The sequence below is a fragment of the Xenopus laevis genome, chromosome 9_10L (assembly GCF_017654675.1).
Source record: "Xenopus laevis strain J_2021 chromosome 9_10L, Xenopus_laevis_v10.1, whole genome shotgun sequence".
In the NCBI taxonomy this organism is placed as follows: Eukaryota; Metazoa; Chordata; class Amphibia; order Anura; family Pipidae; genus Xenopus; species Xenopus laevis.
Genome location: NC_054387.1, coordinates 93,840,657 through 93,855,549, shown reverse-complemented (window position 1 = coordinate 93,855,549; position 14,893 = coordinate 93,840,657). Strand labels below are relative to the sequence as shown.

Here is a 14,893-nt window from a genome sequence, read left to right as displayed (position 1 = left end):
CCCCCCCACACAGGTGTTCACACAAGTAAATGCCCCTAAGATGGTAATTACCCCTCATCGCAGAGTCATCTGCAGGGCCATCTTCATCGCTTCGGGAACCTTCAGTAAGCAAGCGTATCGGCGCATGCACATTTGTAGCAATATTCCTGTCCCAAACAACAGCGCATGCACCGTAAGCCATGGAAATCGCCGAAGGGATCCCGAAGAGCCGCAAGATGGCGCCCGTGAGCTCCGCTGACTATGCAATGAGGGGTAATTACCAGCTTAGGGGCATTTACTTGTGTGAACACCTGTGCGGGGGGGGGGGCTATGGCGGGTAGGGGTTTCTATTAGCAAGGGGGTTTCATTTTCCTTTAATGCACCAGCCTAAAGTTTCAGCTTCTCAATAGCAGCAATGATCCAGGACTTCAAGGGGGTCACCATCTTGGAAAGTGTCTGTGACACTCACATACTCAGTGGGCTCTGAGCAGCTGTTGAGAAGCTAAGCTTAGGGGTCGTCACTAATTATCAAGAAAATGAGGTTTGTCTGTAATATAAGCTGATGCTACAAGGCTGATTATTAAATTCTGATCCTAGTTGCACTGGTTTCTGTGCTGCCATATAGTAATTATCTGTATTAATTAATAATCAGCCTTATATTGTGACATTTATATTCTATGTGTACTGTATATTTTGAGTCGGTCCCTAAGCTAAGTAAGTGACAGCAGCACAGAGCATGTGCAGGGAATCAGCAGAAAAGAAGATGGGGAGCTACTGGGGCATCTTTGGAGATACAGATCTTCCCTGCTAAAGGCCTGTGGTTGCCTTGGGCTGGTACAGAAGTCCAATACATAATGTACAACATTTCTACCTACTTTAGTTAAGCTTAGTTGTACTACTTTAAATGCAGCTGATACAATGGTTGCTACCTCCTTGAATGAAAAAAAATTTAGCAAATTGTAACAGTACATTGTCTGCAAACACCTGAACTGAAAGTAGTGTTATGGTGAACTATACCTTTAAAGCCCTGAACAACGGAGAATCAGAGATACATATAATAATAACAACAATGCACATATTTGCATGGGCAGTTTTTATTTTAATTTGTAAGTTTTGATTTTATGGGGAAAAAACATAAAAAGTCAAATCAATCCTTTGAACTTGCCATAAGCCTGCTGCATGCATCTGATGCCTTTTCATTGCAGTTTTCCATTTTTGCTATTCTGCAACCAAACTGCATTGCTCTCTTGGGCAAAACCGAAGACACATTAAGCCCCAACTCGAGGGCTGCAATTCGCAAAATTAATTTCTCCCCAATGCCCCGTGGCAGGGTCAAGTCTGTTTTTTCCCACACTGGAAGAGAGTTCAGGAATGTAACAACATCTTCATCAAGGAACGGAAATCTGAAAGAGTTTAAAAAGAATACAGATCAGTCATATACAGTTATACATACCTACTAGATCGGGCTCTTTGTGACCTGCCTGTCAGTGAATAACGATATTTTATTAGTTAAAACACATTCAGCTTGTAGTGAGTGCTTAGCTGTACTAATAACATAATGCCATTGTCTCAATGCTAGTGTTTGTGACACAGAATGGTAGATTTATCTGTGATATAACAGATGAATATGAACTTTTTAAATCTTGAAAGCTTGCCTTTTAACAATCAGGTCACCACAAAAACCTTTTTTTTTCTTGCTACTGAGGCAGTGAACAAGACAGCAGGTCCCTTATTACATATTTTAAAGAGCTTTCTTACATTTGTTTTCAGTTTGTTCTCAATCCTGCTTTAACTACACTATTGTTATGTGAAAAAGACAAGTAGGGTAGGCAAAGAGAAGAGGTATGTTCCAGCGTCCGTCCACCGTTAAGCCCTAGGCATGTACCTCTTCTGTCTTCCCCTAGTTCCAGCCCTGGCACCAACCATAGAAAAGGGTGGAAGTGCTAAGTGTGCTCTATGCTTTGAACCCACTAAATAAACCCTGTAATCTCAGCTGAAATGATGTTGCCAAAGAGGCATGAAAAAGCACAACACCGAGAGGCAGCCAGGAAAATTCAGAGAGAATTTAAAGAAGTGTAAAATAACTGAGGGGATGAGGCAATACAGTGGTGTGAAAAACTATTTGCCCCCTTCCTGATTTCTTATTCTTTTGCATGTTTGTCACACAAAATTTTTCTGATCATCAAACACATTTAACTATTAGTCAAAGATAACACAAGTAAACACAAAATGCAGTTTTTAAATGAGGGTTTTTATTATTTAGGGAGAAAAGAAATCCAAACCTGTGTGAAAAAGTAATTGCCCCCTGAACCTAATAACTGGTTGGGCCACCCTTAGCAGCAATAACTGCAATCAAGCGTTTGCGATAACTTGCAACGAGTCTTTTACAGCGCTCTGGAGGAATTTTGGCCCACTCATCTTTGCAGAATTGTTGTAATTCAGCTTTATTTGAGGGTTTTCTAGCATGAACCGCCTTTTTAAGGTCATGCCACAACATCTCAATAGGATTCAGGTCAGGACTTTGACTAGGCCACTCCAAAGTCTTCATTTTGTTTTTCTTCAGCCATTCAGAGGTGGATTTGCTGGTGTGTTTTGGGTCATTGTCCTGCTGCAGCACCCAAGATCGCTTCAGCTTGAGTTGACGAACAGATGGCCGGACATTCTCCTTCAGGATTTTTTGGTAGACAGTAGAATTCATGGTTCCATCTATCACAGCAAGTCTTCCAGGTCCTGAAGCAGCAAAACAACCCCAGACCATCACACTACCACCACCATATTTTACTGTTGGTATGATGTTCTTTTTCTGAAATGCTGTGTTACTTTTACGCCAGATGTAAAGGGACGCGCACCTTCCAAAAAGTTCAACTTTTGTCTCGTCGGTCCACAAGGTATTTTCCCAAAAGTCTTGGCAATCATTGAGATGTTTTTTAGCAAAATTGAGACGAGCCTTAATGTTCTTTTTGCTTAAAAGTGGTTTGCGCCTTGGAAATCTGCCATGCATTTTCTCCCTTAATAACGTAAACCTTCATTTAAAAACTGCATTTTGTGTTCAATTATGTTATCTTTGACTAATAGTTAACGGTTTTTGATGAGCAGAAACATTTAAGTGTGACAAACATGCAAAAGAATAAGAAATCAGGAAGGGGGCAAATAATTTTTCACACCACTGTATGTAAAGCACCTTCCAGTGATTCTAATTGATAACCTCCTGTTCCAGGCCACTGCCCTTTCTACATGTACTGGCCCTGCATAGCAAACATGAAACTGCCCAAAGTGTCAGTATATGTGAATTGTTTCATCTCTGTGCTGAAGGACACATCAATATTATAGGAATAAAGGATTGTAATAAAAAAATGACACTTTATGAATAAGGAAATAACCACTAAACCACCCCTCTCCTACCAGCAATCCTTGATTCAAAAAAATAAAAAAAAAAATGTAATTCTTAGCCACTTTTCACTCCATAAATAATTAAGAATTTTAGAAATTCAATCTAAATATCATTTTAAACAACCTACCTTGCTTCTTTTCCATGGTCACCAATGACACGGTCATCCCGCCCAAGGTTTCTGTAAGCAATTCGATCCAGCTCCATGGCAAGTTCTTCCAGGAGCCCTTCATACCCAAGGTTATTAAATCTTACACGGTGACGAGAATAGCCACCAAGTTGCTCGTCTGCACCAATCCCTGTTAGCACAACCTGGCAAGGCAGATCAGAATAAATAACAGTATTGTGTTATATCATTGCTCTGAGTGATGACAAAGAAAATGCAATGCATGCAGAATAACTTTATGTAAAAAAACCAAAAACAAAGGTCCATATAGTTTTAACAAAACCTGCCAGAGGAAGGGAGAAAATCCGTCTGAAGCCTCTCCAAAAAGGAGAAAAAAATCCTTCCTGGCCCCAAGATGCCGATCAGAGCACAGACCAATCCTTGGGTCAACTTTGTACTAAAACTAATACAGGTATGGGACCAGTTATGCAGAATGCTCGGGACCAGTGGTTTTCCCAGATAATAGATATTTCCGTAATTTGGATCATCTTCAGTCTACTAGAAAATCATGTAAACATGAAATAAACCCAATAGGCTGGTTTTGCTTCCAATAAGGATTAATTATATCTTAGTTTGAATCAAGTACAATGTAATGTTTTATTTTTATTAGAGAAAAATGAAATAGTTTTTAAATATTTGGATAAAATATAGTCTCTGAAAAATAGCCTTTCCGTAGTTTGGAGCTTTCTGAAAAACGGGTTCCAGATAACAGATCCCATACCTGTATCAGTAAACCTGTATTTCCTCACTTGCTTAAAAACCAACCAATACCTTCTTAAAGGTGTAGATCACAGCAAAAGCTCAGATGTAAGAGCTTGGTAAATGAGTACAAAGGAGCAAGATATTGCACCCCTTAGTGCTTAGTACTTGCATCTGGGGCACTGGTAAATGAACACTATTGACTGGTACTGAACAATATGCAATAATGAATGCTGCTTAAGTAAAACCCTTTAGCTACAGAAGAGGGAAAACACCAAGAAATGCACTGTGCCTTTTTATTTTCCCAAGAAACTGTAGCATTTCATTTGAAAGTGCCCTGATATCGTTTTTCGTTTTTGCATTGGATTATTACCTTTGCCGTGCTAACATAGGGCTTCATCTCATCATTACTTGCCAGCATGCCTATTCCTCTAGAAGCAAACCAGACAGCACAGCCAATGCTATCATCTAAAACAGTACTGAGCGGTCGTAATAAGGTACAAATGTGGTGTTGCCTCCTTTCTTGAAGTTCTTGCAGTGTAACATTAATCTCTACGAATTTCCAAGTCCTTGATGGGTTTAAAGCTTTGAGTTCTTCCAAACCTGACCTGCCAGTGATACGATCAGGAACATCATATTGAGAATACACAGTAGGACGTTCAAGGTTTCCAGTTTGCGAAGAACACTCAGGTACGCGTTTTTTTAACTTCCTGGGTTTCTGCTCTTTCATCATGAATGCAACATTGAGAAGTTCAATAGGTTCTTCAGGTGGGACATGATGATCTGCAAGTACAGCTAGAATCATTGAGTCAATACCACCGGAAAACAGGATTGCGACATTTGCATTTTTTTCAGAATCTGCCATCAAACTACATTCTCGCTGAAGACATAAAACCCTTCTCTTTACAGCTTCACTTAGAATTTTTATAAGAGACTGAGCATTAGTTTTGTGTCTGTCTGTGATCAGCATCCTAAGGTGTTCAACAGCAGTTTTGTTTTGAGAACCGGTGTTATGCAAATTTGTTATCTCTCCAGGAATCTGTTTATTTAACGGCGTAACTGGAGCAGTCAACCATTTACTTTCTCCAAGGACAATATGAACTAAAGTCGAAGAACATTTTAATATCTGACTTTGCTCTTGTCCAAGCAGAGATTCATCTGTTAGCGGAATTTCTGGAGCAGTTTTCCAGGGATACCATGTCAATTCTATACATTTTAATTTAGCGCTAGACTGTAAGTCACATTTGAAGAGTCCAGAGGCTGGAACTTCCTGCCAATCATCAGAGTCTGGTTCAGAACTGCACTCAGATACTGAGCTGAGAGAGAAAACCTTGTCTAGATTATCACTAAATTTCCACAAAAGACTCCTCCTACCAAAAAAATCTCTGCCAAACCATAAATAGTGACGGTTAGCCTGGTAGTAGATAAATGCCCATGGACCTTTGACCTTAGCAAAGAGCGAAAAGATGTTGGACTCATCGTCACATGAAGAGAGGTGCTGAAACATTATTTGAGTGTCATTGTCAGCAGATTGTACTTCAATTCCACCAAATAACTCTCCGTTCCATAGAAACACATTTCCATTCTTGTCTTCCAGAGGCTGAGGTGTCAGTGGTCCTCTTAGGTGTAAAACATGTCCAGAGAAATAACAATCGTACCCATGTGATGGGTTGTGCCTAATTAACTGGTGGCTGCTGTTGGGACCTCTGCGTCTAAGATTTTCATTATCCTGAAGACAAGATCTGTCTATAGAGCAACCTGCAAAACTAACCATGCAACAAATGCCGCACATTGTGGTTCTTGGGAAGGTCAGAGATTATTCCTTAGCTGGAGTTTGTATAGAACCTTCAAGCTCTTGCTGAGTACGGATCATGTCATCCAATTTTTCTGTTAAAAACAAAGTAAAAGTGTATGATTAACTACATTTAAACTATTTAACGGGGGAGTTTGCCTTTGTAAATGAACTGTTCATATGTTGTAGACTTTCTAATATTCTGAGACAATATGCAATTGGTCTTCATTTTTTATGTTTGTGATTTTTCAGTTAAGCTTCTTGTTCAGCAGCTCTCCAGTTTCATATTTCAGCAGCCACCTAGTTACTAGGGTCTTGTTTACCCTGGCGACCAGACAGTGGTTTGTAATAAAGACTGGAATATGAATAGGTGAGGTACAAAATACCAAGATAAGTAATACAAAGTAGCAATAACAACATTGTAGCCTAACTGAGCAATAGTTTTCTGGATGCTGGGGCAGAAGGAGAAGGCAATTAATTAAACATAAAAAAAAGAAATAAAGACCAACTGCAAACTTAAAGGTGAACCACCTTAAGCTTAAAGGGGTGGTTCACATTTAAGTAAACTATAAAGTATGTTATAGTATAGCCAATTCTAAGCAAAATTTCCATTAGCCTTCATTATTTATATTTTGTAGTTTTTAAATGATTTGCCTTCTTCTTCTGACTCTTTCCAACATCCAAATGGGGTCACCGACCCCATCTAAAAACAAATTTTCTGTAATGCTACAAGTTCATTGTTATTGCTACTTTTTATTACTCATCTTTCCATTCAAGCCTCTCCTATTCATATTCCAGTCTCCTTATTCAAATCAACACATGGTTGCTAGGGTAATTTGGACCCTAGCAACCAGATTGCTGAAATTGCAAACTAGAGAGCTGCTAAATAAAGAGCTAAATAGCTAAAAATTACAAGTTATAAAAAATGAAAATCAATTGCAAATTGTCTCAGAATATCAATCTCTACAGCAGTGGTCCCCAACCAGTAGCTCGTGAGCAACATGTTGCTCTCCAGCCCCTTGGATGTTGCTCCCAGTGGCCTCAAAGCAGGTACTAATTTTTGAGTTCCTAGCTTGGAGGCAAGTTTTGGTTGTATAAAAACCAGATGTACTGCCAAACAGAACCTCAATGTAGGGTGACGATCCTACTAAATGGTCAATCACAGCACTTATTTGGCACCCCAAGAACATTTTACATGCTAGTGTTGCTCCCCAACTCCTTTTACTTCTGAATGTTGCTCACGGGTTCAAAAGGTTGGGGATCCCTAAACAGTTAATTTAAAGGTGAACAGCCCTATTAATAAACACAAAGGTTTCAGTTTGTGCATCTTACATTTTGCTGATTTATGGAAGAAAGGTTAGGAATAGTACACTAGCCTACATATTTAACCCTTTCAGTACTCCTGATTTTACACATACAAGCACATTGATGGCAAGCAAATTTTCAAAATTTTTTGCTCTCACACCTTATATACTGCTCCCATCTTTAAGTTTATGGAAGGAAACTATATGACGTATGGCTCAATATGTATTGGATCACTTATCCAGAATACTAGTGACCTGACTGCATGGCAGCACAGACACCAGTGCAATTAGCATCAGAATTTTATATTTAGTCCTGTAGCATCAGCTTATATAACAGACAAACCTCATTTTCTGCTTGATAATTTGAGACGATCCCTAAGCTTAGCTTCTCAACAGCTGCTCAGAGCCCACTGAGCATGTGAGTGTCACAGACACGTTCCAAGATGGTGACCCCCTGTGACAGGAGAGAAGTCCTGGATCATTGCTGATATTGAGAAGCTGAAACTTTAGGCTGGTGCAATAGGTTTAGTATATAAAATATGCCATTTTTAGCAATATTCATTTTTAGGGGTTGGTTCTCCTTTACGACAGAGTTATTTCATACTGACATCCTACAGTGCATTTGGGGAATCTGTCACTGCCCATGGGGGTGGATTTCAGTCCAAAAGTGGATGACATTCCTGTCAGTGATTACTACCACAGGGAGCTTTAGACTGCATTGTAACCAACAGATTAAACCTATTGTGTGCTATTAGCCTTAGAGCTACATATGTGTTTTTCTTTATACAGGTATAGGATCCCTTATCTGGAAACCAGATATCCAGAAAGCTCCGAATTATGCAATGGCTGTCTCCCATAGACTCCATTTTATCCAAATAATCCAATTTTTTAAAAATGATTTCCTTTTTCTCTGTAATAATAAAACATAGCTTGTACTTGATCCCAACTAAGATATAATTAATCCTTATTGGTAGCAAAACCAGCCTTTTGGGTTTATTAAATGTTTAAATGAGTTTCTAGTAGACTTAAGGCATGAAGACCTAAATTACGGAAAGATCCGTTATCCAGAAAACCCCAGGTCCCGAGCATTCTGTATAACAGGTCCCATACCTGTAGTTGTACACTGGGCTCCATTTTTTGTGCAAAAATAAATTCCATGATCTACAGTTTTAAGACACTGTATCACAGAGTACTGGAAATGGAATATCTGTGGCAGATTATTTAAAAACCAACATTTGTTTCCGATGCTGCATTTGAAAGACTTCTTTTCCCTCAGATTTACACACTGTACTTACTTTTGCATTCACTTAAGGTCTGAGAGCGATCAGCAAGAAAGAAGATGTTGCTGTTAGCTTGCTGTGTGTATACTTTCTGTAATGAGAAGCAATTACTATTTATCAGTGCTACGCAATATGTTGGCGCTATTTAAATACATGTTAATAATAATAATAGCATTGTTAAACATCAACATAGAAAAGAGGTAATTTAAAGGGATTAGCTCTTGATTTTATATATCTTACTAAATTACACTGTGTACATTGCAAATAATTCATTCTACTATTTAAAAAGCTATTCTTGAACTAATACGTTTATTTTTCTTTTCAAATCTTAATAATGGTAAGTAGGCAGGGACCTCAAGACACTGCCTGATTCTGTCCTTTCAGAAGCACAACACCATACAACGCAAGACAGCTATTGCTTTTCCTATTAAATATTATTGGAGTTGTGAGTTTTTATTCTATTTCTCCTACTTGGCTGCTATTTTCATATCTACCAATAGGCGGGACATCAAAAGCATTTTTTTGCAGTGCAAACAAGTTCAATTTGAGTTATTTAGCTGTTTTTATTCTGCAGCTCTAAAGTTTGCAATTTCAGTAATTTGGTTGCTAGGGTCTAAATTAAGTTGACTTAAATGTGAACCACCCCTTTAAGTCATTCTTAGCTGAAATGCAGTTCTAGTTTGAAAAGCAACAATGCTTGATCTCTTAAAGAGAAATTATCGCGAAAAAAAAATGATATAAGCTTCATCATACTGAAATAAGAAACTTTTTAAATACAATAAATTACACTGAAATAATCAAGTTTATCTTCACTATTCCTCTCTCAGCATCTGATGCAAATATGCAAGTTTTAATGCATGGAGCATTTGTGTCAGATACAGCTTCCCCTCATGGCTGAAATGCAATAATGAGACTTGGCAAATTGTGTCGGATAATTAAAATTTTGCTGAAATTAAGAAACAATTGCTCTGGAAGTTGAGTCAAGATAGTGTCATTCCTGGTCACAGCTGGAACCTGGGAAATAGTGCAAGCTTGAAGGTGGCAGGGTTTCCCTATATTAATAGGCAAACTTGCATGCTATTTGAAATAGAAGGCAGGATGAAGAAGCTGGCACTGAGCACAAATAGCATCTTTAAAGGGGTTGTTCACCTTTACGTTAACTTTTACTATGTTATTGAATGACCAATTCTGAGCAACTTTTTAAATTGGTCTTTATTATTTATTTTTTTATAGCTTTATGAATTATTTGCCTTCTTCTTCTGACTCTTTCCAGCTTTCAAATGGGGGTCACTGACCCTAACTAAAAAAACAAATTGGGCCCAAGTAACCAGACTGCTGAAATTGCAAACTGGAGAGCTGCTAAATAGCTCCACAAATAATGAAAAAGTTGAACAGCCCATTTAATCTTTAGTAACTTTAATGCAATTACAGTTGTAAGTAAGCTTTAAAAAACTTAGAGAACTTCTTCTTTTGAATTATTCTTATAATATACTCCTTGTTCAGGTACAATCTAGCACCGGCTTGAATCACTAAAGCATAGTAGAGTAAAGCTGGCCATAGATGCAAAGATCCGCTCGTTTGGCGATGTTGCCAAACGAGCGGATCTTTCCCCGATATGCCATTAACAGGCATGGCTATATCGGGGGTAATCTGATTGTTCGGCCGTATGGCCGAACGATCAGATTACGATGTGCCATGAGCTCCGGCGGGATCGGTCGGGTCAAAATCAAACCTGACCGATCGACCAAACGACCGATCTCAGCCGGACGAAAGATGTCGGCACACGCCACACACGATCCGAAAATTGTACGAATCCTCGATTCGTACGATCCGATCTGTGTGTCTATGGCCACCTTAAAGGAGGCTATATTGTTACTGTGAATTTATATTATCTAATAAACAGCAAAGACTACTACCAAACATGCAGGAAGGAGGATTTCTGTACATAGATTTTATGCTTTTGAAGTATTTAGAACTTACCCGACCCGCCTTGAGGTTTGAAAGTTCATCGACGACTATTTTTTGCTCTCTTAACTTAGAAAAGAAGAAACATAAGCATTATGAGTACATTGAAAATGAATACACAATATATTTCTCAATTACAAGGAACAGTCAAAATTATATTTGCCATAAGAAATACCCATGTGCATATACTAAATTATTATGTTTTATCTTTATTGCTATTTTGAAAAATAAGTACAGGTACAGGATTGATTATATATAAACATAGTAGCCAAAAGCCTAAAACAGAATTGTGGTAGGGCATTGTAATTTATCCACAGATAACGAGAGATTTGCAAAATCTATGCCAGTATCATTAGCCAGACCCGATATTATATTAGTCACCAAGATAAAACAATTACATACTCAATGGTAGTATAACAGCTCCCTCTCTTCTACATCTGTTTCCTCACCTCTCCTTTTCTTTCTCACCTTATTAATACTCCTTGGTAAAAGAGATCTGTTTAGCTTCTCCTATATTACTGTAGCTATGCATACCGCATAAGCTTCCTTAGGCTGCTGTTACACTACAATGCAGAAAACTTTGTTATTTGAACTAATTAATATCTATTTAAATATGAAATATTCGTTAAATAATATGTGTTAATAATAATCCTTGTTAATTGTTCTGTCACCCTTAGGGTAAGGTCACACTGAGCGTTTCGGGGAGATTTAGTCGCCTGGCGACTAATCACCTCGTCTTTGCGGCGACCAATCTCCCAGAACGCCTTCCCTCAATCTTGTGCTGGCTAGAATGAAAAATCCCCGGCGCTAAGCACACGCAGCGATTCGCCAGGCGACTAAATCTCCCAGAAACGCTCAGTGTGACCTTATCTGTTATATTTGTTTTCTGTAACCCTCAATAAATACAGATCATGATGATAACGTTATTACCAAGCATGTACTGTAACTTGGGGCTCTTGGCTGTTGTTAGTAGCCCATAAGTAAAAATATCTCCTACACTAACTTTTTGCTGGAAGTGGTCAAATCTGAGGAAGGTGCTGGCCCCTGTAGTGTAAATCTACATTATCTACATCTACATTATCTTTAAAAATAGTCCCTTTATTAGAGCTCCCTATAGATCAGGGGTGTCCAAACTTTTTACAACGAGGGCCAGATTTGGTGAGATGAAAATGTGTGGGGGCCGACCAATCAGCCTGACATTGTTTGATTTGAACCATTAAGTATTCATGAAGCTGCTGGATGAGAAGCCATTATGGTATGTTAGTGCCCTACTGCACTGATCTTCTTCTGTCCCCATAGCCAGCCCTTACCCACCCCCACATCCAGCCTCTGTAGTCTATAATAATTTATATTTCAATTGTTTATTCTCTCTCCGTTAGAGTTAGACACTCACCTTCTGTAACTCCCCCTCCCTCTCAGAAACAGGCATGAGAAAAAAGCTTAAAACTCTCTCTCCTCCTTTACACACAAGCACTCCCTCTGGAGCTCCCCCCTCCCTGCCAGAAACTAAAGGTGGACTCCGACTGTGACGTACTTCCCTGCTGCTGCACATTCATTTCTACGTGATCGCTGATAAGCAGGATCAAGCTGCAGCACATTCAACACTCGCGTCTCTCAGTGATCCCATAGAAATGAATGTGCGGCAGCAGGGAAGTCACAGTCGGAGTCCACCTTTAGTTTCTGGCAGGGAGGGGGGAGCCGGCAGCTGCAGAAGGAGAGCTGGTATGTAAGGGAGATCTTAGTTGTAAAACTATCGAAGGGGGAGTTGAGCCAGAGCATAGAACGGGTTTTTTTTTAGCACTGTAGCTATTTTTCATGCCTGGTTTCTGGGAGGGAGGGGGAGTGACAGAAAGTTTAAAAAATCACTGTGACATGCTGATGTGACTTCGGCTCCTCTTCTGCTCTTTGCTGCGGGCCAATTAAAATTGGATCGCGGGCCGCATTTGGCCCGCGGGCCGTAGTTTGGACACCCCTGCTATAGATGTTCTCTGGTCCCTGTCTGTTTCAAATGAGGGATGGGCGTGTCCTAACGGTCCCTGCCAGAAGCACAGTAGGAGGGACCAGCCAATCACAGCCTTGCAGTTACACAAGCACAGACATGCTTCAGTTCCATATCAGGTCCTGCTAGCTGCTGATTGGTTTCGGCTCCCCTGCACAGCCTGGGAATTCAGGGAGCAGTAAGTGGAAGGGAGGGATTATTAGAGTTTTTGCAGAAATTTTCAATAAAATAGCCTGAAACACTGCTTTTTTAAGCACAATTCTTCTATATCTAAATGAGTATAATGCACTGGTACGTTCTTATTTTTTACACAATATGTCTCCTTTAAGTGAAATCCTGGGAAACATCATAAAATACCAACAAAAAACATTATTACATAATATGCCATTCCCCACATACACAATCAGTCTACAAACAAACTACTGTACATCTCCCACATTTACCTTTAAGGGACTGTCTAATCCAGGGATCCCCAACCTTTAGAACCCATGAGCAACATTCAGAAGTTATGGAGTTGGGGAGCAACACACAGCATGAAAAATGTTCCTGGGTGCCAAATAAGTGCTGTGACTGGCCATTTAATAGCCCTTATGTGGATTGCCAAGGCTGTTTGGCAGTGCAGATGGTTTTTATACAACCAAAACTTGCCTCCAAGCCTGAAAATCAAAAAAAAGCTCCTGCTTTGAGGCCACTGGGCCCAAGGGGTTGTAGAGCCACATGTTACTCAGGAGCTACTGGTTGGGGATCACTGGTCTGTGGTCATGCAGTGATCAGAACTAGAATTACCAGCCAAGAGCAGGTGAAGGTAAGAGGCCCCTGAAATGTTACTTTACTCTGCAAACTCTCTTTTTACACAACTCCTCGTTCTCTCATGCTCTCTAAAATAATGATAAAATCTAGATGAAGAGGCTCCAGGCAATACAGGAAGGCCAGGGTTCCCATGTCAGAGTAAAAAAAACAGATATCCAACCTGTAACCCTCCATTAGTTTCTGATCTTCAACTCTCTGCACAGAAGCAACTTATGGGTGACAGGGGGATGCAGGCAGTTGCTTTTAGAGCAGCTAGGCTCTTCCATATTAGTACAGGACTGCTCATGTTTCAATTCCAGCATAACATATTCATATGATTTACAGTCAGTGTGGCTACAGCAGTGAATGCAGCACACGCGCACTTACACACCTCCATACCGCCCAGCAGTCCCGAGCGTCTTAGCACATCCCGCACTCACACGTCACACTTTAAAAGTCCAACAGCACCATTAGTACTTGACTACCGCGAACTGCGAATCCACATGTCACAAATCGCATCTCGCGAGACTGCAACGTCACATTACAAGTACATAAACGCAGTGACGCTGTACGTAACCGCTTTGGGGGAGTGATATGCTAGGGAGTGCGGTCTTGTACTGTACAGTCTGCTGAGCTCTGCAAGCAGCAGGCGTACTTTTGTTTGCTCGCTGGAACGCTTTCAACTACTATCACTATGTGACATTAAACTTTGCTTCTTATGTAGTTTGTTGTTTTTGTGCAAATAAGAGATACGTTTTTTCACAATTTGGAGACGAATAAAGGGTTAATGTGTGAAAGGACTGGGGGGAATTGTTTAGGATTTCTCAAGATGGTATCAGAGTTTCCCCAGAATCTTTGTGCAAAGAATTGGTAGATTTGAATAAAAAGGGCTAGTTTAGGAGAATACAATGACTGAAATTGATTAAGAGGTTATTTTTCTTTTCATTTTCCCATGGTGGAGGATTACAGAGGGTTCAAACTGTTTAATGTGAACATTCTGGGTCGAGTATTTCATAATTTAGGGATACAAAAGGGCTAATTTGGGAGGAGATAATGAAATTGATCAGTCCCCTTGACTTTTTAGGCTCTTTTTATGCTAGCAGAGGAGTTTCCCAGTGTTTTATTTAAAAAATACTAGGGTGTTTAGGGGTAAAAAAGAATATAATGGGTGAAACATGCCAACATTTATAGTGGCATCAGAGGGTCCCATTTTTTGTGCAAATAATAGGACAGATTATTTCACAATTTAGGGACAAAACTGCCTAATTTAGGCAAAATAAGTGTACAGGTTTCATGTCAGTTCCAAAGCAGAAAGTTCCAGGCCCCAAAAGGTAGAAGTCAGTGAAGACCAGTTCTGAGTAGTGATGGACAAATTTATTTGCCAGGCGCGAATTTGCGTGATTCGCCGCCGGCTAATAATTTCGCGAAACGGGTGTGAAAATTCACCGGTGTCAAAAAAAAATTGGCCACCAGCGTAAAAAAACGTTGTTTTATGTAAAGACTAGGGCCATATTTTTTATAGTTTATGGACA

General features: G+C 39.7%; 1 protein-coding gene across 2 annotated transcripts; it reads right to left on the bottom strand.

Moving 5' to 3' along the window:
- Positions 1-1,057: 1,057 nt before the first annotated feature.
- Positions 1,058-13,909, bottom strand: asnsd1.L (asparagine synthetase domain containing 1 L homeolog). 2 transcript variants are annotated; one of them, XM_018236220.2, is made up of 6 exons: positions 13,753-13,909; positions 10,589-10,642; positions 8,624-8,699; positions 4,606-6,119; positions 3,498-3,679; positions 1,058-1,382 (listed from the first exon to the last, which is right to left on the bottom strand). In XM_018236220.2, exons 4-6 carry the CDS (start codon positions 6,022-6,024, stop codon positions 1,127-1,129), a joined length of 1,857 nt encoding a protein of 618 aa, XP_018091709.1. In that variant the 5' UTR covers positions 6,025-6,119; positions 8,624-8,699; positions 10,589-10,642; positions 13,753-13,909; the 3' UTR covers positions 1,058-1,126. The 2 variants fall into 2 exon arrangements, with proteins under 2 accessions (XP_018091709.1, XP_018091710.1); XM_018236221.2 differs by lacking the exon at positions 13,753-13,909 and adding an exon at positions 13,543-13,729.
- Positions 13,910-14,893: the final 984 nt, after the last annotated feature.

Bases quoted from the DNA above. Each gene is read 5' to 3' on its own strand.
- asnsd1.L (XM_018236220.2), bottom strand. From the start codon at position 6,024: ATGTGCGGCATTTGTTGCATGGTTAGTTTTGCAGGTTGCTCTATAGAC. The intron at 3,680-4,605 runs GTAATAATCCAA...CTGCCTTGCCAG, and splicing joins CCTATGTTAGCACGGCAAAG to GTTGTGCTAACAGGGATTGG. The intron at 1,383-3,497 runs GTAGGTTGTTTA...AAACTCTTTCAG, and splicing joins GACCATGGAAAAGAAGCAAG to ATTTCCGTTCCTTGATGAAG.